Source organism: Oryza sativa, chromosome 8 (assembly GCF_034140825.1).
Source record: "Oryza sativa Japonica Group chromosome 8, ASM3414082v1".
Classification (NCBI taxonomy): Eukaryota; Viridiplantae; Streptophyta; class Magnoliopsida; order Poales; family Poaceae; genus Oryza; species Oryza sativa.
In genome coordinates, this window is record NC_089042.1 from 22041244 (window position 1) to 22053722 (window position 12479).

At 40.0% G+C, this 12479-nt stretch overlaps 1 protein-coding gene and 1 long non-coding RNA gene across 2 annotated transcripts; one reads left to right on the forward strand and one right to left on the reverse strand.

Annotated features, from left to right (window-relative positions):
• The first annotated feature begins 1155 nt into the window (after positions 1-1155).
• Positions 1156-2181, forward strand: LOC112939871 (uncharacterized). The gene is made up of 2 exons (XR_003243789.2): positions 1156-1455; positions 1723-2181. It is a non-coding gene; the product is annotated as an uncharacterized lncRNA (long non-coding RNA).
• Positions 2182-2891: 710 nt separating this feature from the next.
• Positions 2892-5633, reverse strand: LOC136351351 (uncharacterized). Its single transcript, XM_066303349.1, has 3 exons — positions 4678-5633; positions 4509-4563; positions 2892-4163 (listed from the first exon to the last, which is right to left on the reverse strand). Exons 1-3 carry the CDS (start codon positions 5631-5633, stop codon positions 2892-2894), a joined length of 2283 nt encoding a protein of 760 aa, XP_066159446.1.
• Positions 5634-12479: the final 6846 nt, after the last annotated feature.

Sequence of the window (12479 nt, forward strand, 5' to 3'; positions counted from 1 at the left end):
ATAAAAATTATATATATTTATATGACTATGTATTATTCAATATTATTAATCTTTATAGCATTCTAGATTATGTTTAGCAAAAATATCTTTCCAGTTCTTAAAAAACAATAAAGTGCCTTACCATAAATATAATATCATTAACAAAGAAAATTATTATTATTTATACAAGTCAAAACATACATAATATGTATTACGGAGCACACACATGAGCTAGCCGCTAGTATTTATGTGCAAGTAATAGTGGTAGCTGTGGCCATATTATTATCGAAAATAAAGAAGAACGGGAAAACAACAAGAAGATTGAACAACAGAAGACATGAGCTAGCCGCTAGTATTCATGTGCAAGTAATAGTGGTAGATGTGGCCATATTATTATCGAAAATAAAGAAGACCGAGAAAACAACAAGAAGATCTTGAACAACAGAAGAATATAGGGTTAAGTTTTAGTTTCACACCACATTACGGCGTATTTTTTTAAATAATATTAGTATATTATCGATTAATGGGAGTATATCATATCATGGATATGAGCAACTTTTCCCCTCATGTGCGTGAGCTAATGACTAACCTCTCCTTTTTCTTACCTTCTCTCGAAGTTCTCCTGAGATGCTTACATAAGAAATGTCTTGTTTCGAATGAAATAAAGAAACAATTTGACTATATTATTTTTATGGTTATTTACTTATCTAACTATCTACTATGGTGCGGCAATTTTAGAAAAAGTCAAATCTTATCCTATAATTCCATATTTTACGCATGAAATTACATACACTTATAATATAATTTTTAAATTATATAATGCACTATACTCATGCTACAGGAGAAATATGGACAAATAATTTCTTATCTATTTAATTATGAGAAAAAAATTAGTCCAAATTAAAATATATGTAAGAAATAGAAAACAATATTGAAGAAATAGGGAAAATACTAATATAGTTATGTACATACTCATAGGAGATAGTCATCATATATCATGCAGTTAGAAAAATAGGCCACAATCGAATGTTTTATAATTATTAAGCAAAATTGATGTTATTATGTTTATCTTTTTATAGCTAGATCTATCTAATCATAATTAATCAGCCCGTGTTAGTAGAAGTCTGTATCGTCATGCGTCAACAAATCATGAGATTATTAGTAGTGAAAAAAAACGATTCGCTTCTTTCCCCTTCCCTTCTCGCGAATAGACCCAACGCGCTGCTGGGGCGACGAACAGGGGCGGCCCGACGCGGGTTAGGTTTTTGCGCCGCCGCCGCCCGTCCGGCGCCGCCCTGCGACGCCGACCTCACCTCCAACGGCGGCGCCCGACGCATCCCTGCTCCGACGGCGGCGCGACGCCGCCCGTGCTCAAGCCGGCCGGCCGCCGCCCGTCCGGCGCCGCGTCTCCCGTCGCCCTTCTGGCTCCGCCCTGCTTCGACTGCTGATTGTCAATGTATTATACTGTATTGATTAGTTAAGTGAGCGACAGCTACAGTTTGAGCTAACTTAAGAGTGTTCTAGTTTTTTTTGCTGTTAATGTCTTGTACTCTTGTATTCTTAGCTTTCTTATGTTGGTTAATAAATGGTCAACACTGCATAATTAGGGCCTGCTGTATTGGTTTCATGCTATCATCTGATAGCTTTGTCTACTGACCAACAAATACAAATTTTGCGTGTGTTCATTTACAGAGCCTTTTACTCCCATGAGTGGTCTTATGCTTGTATTTTGATGATATGTAGTTGAGGGAAGTACCAGGACTGGCTGAAAGAATGGCAGCATTGATGTGTGTGGATCTGGACAGGAGAACTGAGCTTGAAGAAACAGATGAACAGGACAATGGGAATGGAGGGAGTTTTGAGAATGCCTTGGAGATAGTTGAGAAAGGAAGGATTAGAATCCAGGAGAAGGGAAGTGACTTTGCTGCATGGCTGGAACTTGAGGAGCATAAACCAAAAAGTTGTTTATCTGCCTGATCTGATAAAAAATATATCCTGCTGTGCAATATCTTTGTAGATGATCCGATCCAATAGTTATGGTTTGAATTATTCTTCAGGAAAAGAAACCTTCCAGTGCTAAAGATCGTTTCAATAAAAAAAAATTTGGAATGTTTAGTGCTGGTCTAGCTCTCCGAAAAACATTATATGACTTAGAGATGTATATTTTTACCATACCTTCATGCTTCTTTGAATTTTGTGTAAGTTCTGAAGTTCTCCTTTTATTTTCTTTGTATGCCATTAGAATATGATAGCCCTCAACCTATGGGGAAACAAGCTTCAAGATCCAGAGAAAATTATGAAAGGAATCGGGGAATGTTAGCCCTCAACCTAACTTCTGTTCTTGAACAGAAAGTAACTGAGCAACATTTTAAGATAATTGAGATATTCTTTAGCTCAATTCTAGTAAATGTTCTCTTTAATTTGAGGAATAAAACCATCTTAGGATGAGTTGGTCCATCATGAGGTCTTCCCATGGTTTTGGTGGGATAACTTCCTTCTTCATCGTACTAATGAACATGTACTTCTGAACACACAGATAAATGGATCCTCAAACCAAACAAGTGACAAGTTTTGGTTAGGCCATTCTCCAAATTAGCCTTTTAAATATGAAATATTGAACAAATTAAGTTTTTACGAGTAATTTGCATATAAACAGTCCCACAGGCCTTTAGGGGCATTACTGATATTTTTTCTACAACCTATAGTTTGACAGCTGCTCTAACCAAACGGGCTTCTGCTTTTCCCACAGCAGATTTTCCACGGCCCACAGCTCACAGCAGCTTTTCCAAAAGCCACAGCTCAACCAAACACACCCTTAGTGTTGTCTATATCATAGGTTTAGGAGGTTGCGTAACATATACAGTACTTGGCTAGGAGTACTTTAGTGTGCATTGTAACGCACAAGTACTTGGCTAGGAGTATTCATCAGACTGTAACTTAGGCACAAACCAAACACAGTTCATTGGTTCCTTAGCTCCGTAGAACATCGGGCTATACTTCTTGGCCTCCAGATCATAGAAAATTGCTTTCTTTCCATCTTCACTAAACTTTGGGAAATAAATCCTATTACCATGTCCAGCTTCAGATGATGGCAAGGCAATAGATGCCCTGTAATCCAAAAACAAAGCTCCTCCACCAATGTCCTCAATTTCAACCCATTCCATCTTGGACTCATCGAGTTTGAGCACTCGTGGGGGCTCATTGGCGTTACGATGGAACACGGCTATCAGTTCTCCTCTTAGCTCAACCATGTAGCAAGCTTCCTTGCCCTCATCGTAGGGAGTTAGATCAGCGCGGATGGGCTCCGGTTTATCGAGTATTCTCCACTCGTTGTTGCCTGGGTTGAAGACTGAAAGGTTGCCCCTCTGCCCAAGGAAGTAGAACTCCCCTCGGAAATAGACTGGATTATTGCGTGCCACTGGGAACATGACTTCGTCGTTCTCAAAATCAAACTCACTCCAATAATCCTCCTCGGTCTCACTCTCCTCATCCTCAGCCTCTTCATTGTAGTTTATCTCATTCTCCTCAGCCTCTCTCTCCTCATCCTGATCAGCCTCTTCCTCGTAGTTTATCTCATTCTCCTCGGAGTCTCTCTCCTCATCCTCAGTCTCTTCCTCGTAGTATATCTCATTATCCTCGGTCTCTTCCTCATTGGGCCGACATGTCCACACTTTGATCCCATCGCCTTTGGGAGAGCTACACACACCCAGGAATACACAATCTGGTGAAGTAGGCACCGACGAGAATGAGATGCCAGTGAATCTGTACCAGCCGCTGGCCATAGAGAGCTTCACAATCTCTTTTGTGAATGGGTTTATGACGAAGATGTTGTCGTCACTCTGGGTGACGATCACCCACCCGTCTTTGGAGAAGCGGAAGGCCTGTCGCTCGTTGGCATCAAATGGACCAACCTTCATAGAATACTCGACGCCACATAGAGGATCAAACATCTTGCAAGCACCATCTTGCCTAACACAGTGCATGAGCCATGGCCAAACCTTTGCTTGTGCAACTGGGTTGGAAACCGAGCTCCACTGCTTGCAAACTGATGGAAATCGTAGTCGATCGACCAATGATAGATTTGAAACTATTAACTCTAGCATCTCTATTGGAAGGTCTTGCCATGATGCCTTGATGGTAGCTTGTGCATCCTCATCCTTGTTGAAATTGTTCAATACATTAACCTGTGAGGAGATGCGGCCCATAGTTAGCTTACAATTTTGTAAGCAAGTATAAGTACTATATATAGTACTTAAATTTTCTCAAGAGGTGTATTTAGTCTACTCCAGGATTCTTCTCGAAATAAGGATAAATAAATAAATATGGTGGATGCGATTTAAACCATTGATTTATGAGTTCTAATACTAGTAGAAGCAATTATACACTTTATGTTCTACTATTAGGAATTATGGTGGTAAGTATAAACCTATATGGTTTATTAGGATGAGAAAAGATAGAAGGCCTATATTGGTTATATCACTTATAGTAGACATCACCATATAAAAATATTGGAGATAAAGTATACGAACCTCTGTATCACAATGAATTGATGGGGCTGATTGTACTAATTCCGTAGCTTCGATCCTGTAATTAAAACATATAACTTGTTTAGAGACCATAAGCCAACATATACACATTGTTCATAACGAAGGTAATCAAAGCATAGCATGGGTATGAAAGGTATTTAGTGTAACTCACCCTGCAGGAACCGACCAAAATCCCCTTCGCAAATCTTCAGTGGGGTGAGCAAGGATCGGCTGTAAGCTGATCGTCATATCATCCAAGCAGAACTTGTAAATCCTCTCGCAGTCGTAGCCTGACCACACGATGTAGACGCAGTTGCCTTGCACCAGCCCTTCCATGGCGGTGCACGAGAAGCCATAGTGACCTGAGATGAGGAAGGCACGATCGGTGCCAATGTCGTCCACCTTCTTAAGCATTGACTCGGCTCGATCTAGACGATACACGGAAACCCCATTAAGCGGGCAGTTGTAGGGATACCCGTATAACGATGCTAGGACAACGAACAGTTTGCCGCACGACTCGACGATGTACGGTTCAAAATTGTGACCGCATGAACTCTCCCACTCAATATTCAATATCTTAGCATGGAGAGCATCATCGATCACATCTATGGTGAGCAATTTCCTAAAGGAAGAGAGAGAGTATAACTGTCCTGCGCAGTTGACGAGTTTGCCGAACAACCTGTCAGAGCCGAGTGGTACCATCAGCTTGGTCCACTCCTCGTCGCCGGGGTGGCAATGGAGCAGGAAGCTCTCTTCCGGTTCAGGTAGACTGGTAATCACCACGGTGCAGTCACGGTTCAACGGCGATGACCCCAACACTACGCATGCTCCCATGTCTCCTAACGGCTCCCGCAACGGTGGCAGCGAGATCGTGGACGAGTTTGAGAGACAGAAAAGGAAGCAGCCGCCGGTGATCTCGTCCACCATGAGCAGCCAGTCGCCGCCGTGGACACATCCCAAGCACAGCTTGCCTTGCAGATCAGGAACAACTCTCACGTGCAAGCTTCTGTCCAATATGTCGACGAAGGACAACGTCTCAGTTCCCTGCGCTTGAACCAACCATGGCTTCTTGCCAAAGCCCGACGGCAGCGATCCTACTGCGCCGCCGAAATTGTTATTGATCTCCATCGTGTGGTATGGCCTAGTTGGTTTGTTCCGCACTGTCGAGTTGATTTGCCTCCTCTCTTATACAGGAGTAACGCGCCGGAGCCGAGTCGGAGTAATAAGCGAGGATGAGTCGGATTGAGTCAAAATAAACAAAATTTCGTTTTTTGGCTCGTCCGTGTGGCTCCCCCTATCCGTGTCCGTCTCAGTTCCGATCGCTTTCAAAGAAATGAACAGGATCGCCGGAAATCCAAATCGGTGATCGATCGCCTGGGGACGGGGGTAGCGATCAATCCCCCTCCCCCTCCCTCCCTCCACCTGATTTCATTTTTTGGCACCGCATTACTTTTCTATTTAATAAATTTATGCACCTAAAGTTCATATACCTTAAGTTTACACATCTAAAGTTTAGAGACCCAAAGTTTACACATCTAAATTTAGAGACCAAAAGTTTATAAGTCAAAAGTTTATATATCCGATTCAAATTTGAATTTGAATTCAATTTTTTAATACATAGTATTTTTATACATCTAAAGTTTATACACCTAAAGTTTATAGACCCAAAGTTTATAAGTCAAAAGTTTACATACCCAATTCAAATTTAAATTTGAATTATATCTGATTCAAATTTGAATTTGAATTCAAATATTTTCTATATATAGTATTTTTATACATCTAAAGTTTATACACCTAAAGTTTATAGACCTAAAGTTTATAAGTCAAAATTTTACATACCCAATTTAAATTGAATTTGAATTATATCCGATTCAAATTTGAATTTGAATTCAAATATTTTCTATATATAGTATTTCTATACCTCTAAAGTTTATACACCTAAAGTTTATAAGTCAAAAGTTTACATACCCGATTCAAATTTGAATTTGAATTCAAATTTTTTTATATATAGTATTTATATACATAAATTTTTCTAACTTTTTGTTTCTTTTAAAAAAAATTGTGTGGTGTACTGTAGTAGGAAGAGAAGAAAGGGAGGAGGAAGGGGGAAGAGGAGGGAGGAGTGTATGGAGTATAGGGGAGGGGGGCCGATCCGATCGCTTGGGCGATCGCTTGGTGATCGATCGCCTATTAGTCCCCCCAATAGACGGAGGCGGCGCCGTGGACAGTGGTTAAGCCACGATTTAGGATGGATGGGGACAGTACACAATAGGACATGTAAAACTGAGTCCCAATGAGTGAAAAAAATGGGAGAATAGCTAATATGGTCCTTAAAGTTTCACTCATGGGTCATTTTAGTCCTTAATCTTTCATTTTGTCCAAACAAGTCCTTTAAATTTGTCATGTGGGCTGATATAGTCCTTGGTCCCACCAAAATCGCCACATGGACATGCCATGTCACCTTCATAAGAAAATAAAAAACAAAAGGAAAAATGTAAGAGCAAAAATATACCTCAAAAGGGTGAAAAAAAAAGATGCAAAATTTATATGATTTGTCCAATTTACCCTTACATATATCATAAGAAAATAAAAAACAAAAGGAAAAATGTAAGAGCAAAAATATACCTCAAAAGGGTGAAAAAAAAGGAGAAGTATTTTTTTCCTATGGTTATGTCTAATTCATCCTTATATTTATTTTTTTTATGATATAAGTAAGGGTAATTTGGACAATTCATCGTAGATTTTGCACGAATGATGACATGACATATCCATATGATGTTTTTGGTGGACCCAAGGACTATTCTAGGCCTTATGACAAAGTTTAAGGATTTCTTTGGACCATTTAAAAGGTTAGGGACTAAACTGATCCTACAGAGAAACTTTAGGGACTAAAGTAGCTATTCTCCCAAAAAAAATCATATCAGAGATACAATATATTTATAAAAACTTGATATTGTTGAAATATTTTTATATCACATATAAACACTAAAATATAATTATTGAAACATTATAAAATACTTGCTAAAACATTCAAGGAACACCATGTGTAACATTTGCAAATTAAATAGTGAAATAAATAGTGAAACATTATATGAATACTACATGAAACATTTAAAAATAATTCATTAATAAAGCTAAATAATTTTTTCATTAAATTATAATCATGTGTGGTCTTGTTTTAAAGGTTTAATTGCAACGAATTTAGTGGTGCAATCGAATCGTGAATTGGACAAGTAATTTAAGAAAAGATTTGTTTAAAGTCTGCTTAAAAACATTAAGCAACCTAACTATTGATTACTAGTATGCATACGCCGATGGAGACTGGGTGCGCGCCCGTGAAAAAATCGGATGCCCGATCCGTAGACGTCTCGGAAGAAAACCGAAGTCCTCTCGAGGGAGTGTTTTCATATACCATCCTCTAGTTTCCCGTGATGTGAGATTGCGGGCACAATTTATCTTTTTTTTTTCATGGGTGGTGGAGCCCAAAATCTTCCTGGGCTGTGTGCGATGCATGCATGTCATGGGCCCACACCTAATGAGAGGGAGGAACCTGCGAGGAAAAAAATTTGGTGGAGACTAGATGCAAACCACCTCCTATACAGCCCCGCCCTAGATGTTTACCATGTGGACGACGTATGGATCGGATGGCGCTCTCCGCTTAGGTTCGGCCCAGGCGCGCTCTGCTTAGTTTATGCATCTAAAATTTATACACTTAAAATTAAAATTTATAGACCTAAAGTTTATAAGTCAAAAGTTAATATACCCGTTTCAAATTTGTATTTAGATTTAAATACTTTTTATATAGAATATTTATATACATAAAGTTTATACGTAGGAAGTTTACGGTACAAACTATATATATAAGTATAAAGTCTATCTACACGAATAAAAGATATTAGATTTGTTTTCTATTTTTTTAACTTGTTTTTTTTTCAAAATAAATTATGGTGCAGTAAGTAGAGAATAGGGGGGGGGGCTGGTTTGGGCGAAGCCGTGTTAGGGGAGGGACAGGTTAGTGATCACCCGCCCATTAGCACCACCCTATCTACACATGCGTGGACTGCTCCGCGTGCCGGCAAGCTGGTCAATCACCATATATTATTTTCAAATAGGGTGATTTCGTTCATACCCCTACTTCTTTTATGTCCAATTTTGATTTAGCCCCTATTTTTTAAATGAAGTCAAATTTTGCCACTATTTTGGATGGACAGGTTAACGGTGTAAAATCTTAGGCAAAAAGATATTCATACTCTTACTTTGTGCTGCACACTTATCTCTATTTTTGTTCATCAATTGTGTATTTGCACATATTTTCTACCTGTGTCCTGCAACTTTCAAAAACTTATAGAAATATGACAATTTTGATGGAATAAATAACATGTTTCAAAATTAGACATACTTGTACCACAAATTTTGAAACAAAAAATGATAGAATTTGGGCACAATGTTGACACAACTAGAAGTTATATAGCAAGCTGCAAACATAAAAAAGTCAAGCAAATCCAAATCACAAACTCGAGCAACTCCTCCCCTTCCGGCTGCTGCCAGTTGATAGCCAAGCCTGGTCAAGCCTCCATCGTCGCGTCCTGCGCGGGCCACCACTATCGCCTCCACCCAGTGGCGGATCCAGGAAAAAAAAGTAGTGGGGGCTGAACTAACTAAGCCAGCATAAATCGAAACATCTCACATATAAATTGGCTACATGTATAGTTCAAAGTAGACACGTCAAATTAATGATAAGTAGAGAATTTTGTCCATACCAAACCAATATCCAATAGATGATGTTTCACTGCCAGTCACTTATTATTCTTCATTAGTAATCTGTACAAAGAAAAAAAAGGCAAATGAACGATTAATCGAAAAGGACTTATTTTGAATTCAAATAATTTAGAGACTTAGGGAGAGAATGGAGGCATGGAGCATACCACTAATTTCTGTTGAGGCACTAGCATTCGACGCTTTTTCATCTCTTCAAAGTGTTGGATGATTTTTTCATCACTAATACTTCTAAAAATCTGCTTCTCAGTGTAGCAAATCATCAAGTCATTGAGCCATTCATCCCCCATTTTGTTTCGCAAATCTGTCTTTATAAGAGACATAGCTGAGAAGACCCTCTCAACTGAAGCCGTTGCCACCGGAAGTATCAATCATAACTCAATGAGCCTATACACCAAGTGATAAGTTCTATTCTTTCCGGTCTGAACCATTAATTCAGCAACTTTTGCAAGATCTTTACATCCAAGAAATTCTTTACTTCTCCTAACATTGCTAATAAAATTTCCAAGTTGAGTTCGTAGTAGCATAAGATCACCAACCAAAAAATCTTCAGCATAAATTTCAGCAAGCCTCACAAGCTTATCCACATCAAAATTGGAGAAGGAATTCCGTGGATTAAGAGATGACATGCATACTAATAACTCTGAACTAACTTCACTAAAGCTATGGTTCATTTCAACCAAAATGGCATCAATGGCTGCAAGATAGATCTCAACAACATGATAGTAATGCTTATTTGTTACCTTGTGCCTTCGATGTGTAGATGTCTCTCTTTCATTAACTTCCTTGTCCATTTTTGGCACTTTAATCTCATGTTTATTACAGAATGAAATCACCCTATTCAATAGTGGCTCCCATCCATTCTCCCTCATGTCCTGCAAGAGCTCTTTCACATCTATGAGCAAACTCATTGCCTCAACAATATCTTGGTCCTTTCTTTGCAAAGCACGTGACAAGTCATCTGTAATGCTCAACATGTCTATCATCAAATGCATGATGAATACAAAATCAAAGCTTTGCATTTTACCCATCAAACCAAATGCTCCACCATTAAATGTTGGTTTGGTTGAATCTTTCTTAACAATCTCGAGCACATCTATGATAGCCTCCCACATTACTAGAATACGAAGCAAAGTTTTAAGATGTGAACCCCATCTAGTATCTCCAGGCCTAGCTAGGCTACTTTCTTGGTTCAGGCCTCTTCCAGTGGTAATCTCACCATTCTCCACCTTTTCTAACAATACATCGTGATGCTTTGCAAGCAAGGCATCCTTTCGCATACAAGATGCACCCACAGTGTTGACTATTAAAGGCACATAGTTAAAAAAATCTGCAATGGCTGGGGTAGAAGTTGAAACAGCAACAACTACTAGTTGTAGCTGATGGGCAAAACAATGGACATAAAAAGCATAAGGATTTTCATCCCGAATCAATTTTTGCACACCATTAAATTCCCCTCTCATATTAGAAGCTCCGTCATAACCTTGGCCCCGAATCTTAGAGATGGTTAACTTATGACTAGAGATCATACCAAATAAAGCTTCCTTCAAAGCAATAGCCGTACATCTCTCAATATGTTGAAGACCAAGAAACCTCTCCATCACCTTTCCTTCATCATTCACAAACCTGCACAACAATAATTATTTCTAAGTTAGTACTCAAAATAGAATCTGAAAAATCAAACATATAAAACTACATATGTGAACTACTAACCTCAAGATGACACCCATTTGCTCCTTTATTGATACATCTCGAGACTCATCAATAAGTACAGAGAAATTTCTATTTCCAATCTCATCCATAATAACTGCCGTCACTTTTTCTGCACAAGCTTTAGTAAGATCCTTCTGAATATGATGTGATACCATTTGGCAATTTTTAAGGCCCTTTTCATATGCATCCTTCACTTCAGGAACCTTGTCTTTGTACCAATCAACCATCTCTTTAAATTTACCCTTGCTAAGGGAAGTATCAGACTCATCATGTCCACGAAAAGCATCACCTTGTTCAATGAGAAACCTTACAACATCTAAAGAAGATGTCAACAGAATCTTGTATCTAATTTCTTCCTCCTTGCTAACAATCTCAATTTTTTTAGATACACTTGTTCTTTGGTTCATAAAGTCTTCACATTTATTCCTAGCATCATTGTGAGTCTTGCAATTACTATGTACGGTAAGCCTATCTTTACCTTTCTTCCAATTGACATAACCTTCCTTAGCAAAGACAGCACTCCCAAACTTTTCAGGTTTTCCCGGTTCAAAGAAAATGTAACAATACAAGCAATAAGCTGCATCCTTTGAAACACTATACTCTAGCCAATCAAACTCATTGAACCAAGTTTTTTGAAAGGATCTCCACTCACCACCTTGCCATTTACGAGGAAATATAGTAATATCAGGTTGAGTTGGGCCACTCAATGCATATGCCCTCTTTACTTGATCTCTAATTTCAGGTGGATAAGCTTCAATTGGTTTGCGAAGCTCTGGATCACCAATTATATCTGATTGACTAAACTCTGCCCTAGGCCTCTTCGGCTGACTTAAATTCTCAGTGCTAGGTGAAGGATCTGTGTTGCTTGAACTAGAATAATACGTGAGTAGTGTTCTTTTTGACATGTTGACAATCTAAAAAGTAAAAAGGTATAGGAAACAATTATAAGTTTCTGTCAGAGAATCACTAACTCACTGAAATTGAAGTCACTGAAAATCTGAAATTGAACTCTTGACACAATTTCTATTCAGAGAATCAGATGTTAGTAGTTTACCCAATGGCCAATGCAAAGTAGCAGACTAGCAGTGGCCTGCCCCTGTGCTGCGGCTGTGCCCATGGTGTTGCCGGCGCCGCTGGCCGCTTGCGGCCTGCCGCCTGCCCGCCCGCCTTGCGGCCTCGCTGGGCGCTGGCAGTCGAGTCGCCGGCGCACCGCCTCCCCGCCGAGGCGGCGGCGCTTTCCCGCCGGCTGGCCCGCGCGGCCGCGCCCGCCTCCTGTCCCGACCCCGCCGCGGCGCTGCGCCGCCGCCTGCGGCACGCCGGTGTCGCCGCGCCGTGCGCTGGTTTCGGCGTCGCCTCCACTCGCCGGCCGCCTCCCGTCGCCCCCGTCAGCCGTCGCCCTCCGCGCGCCGCCAACTCGCCAAGCTAGGGTTAGGAACGGACGCTACGCACGGTCGCAGGGAGCAGAGAGGATTGGGGATTTGGGGA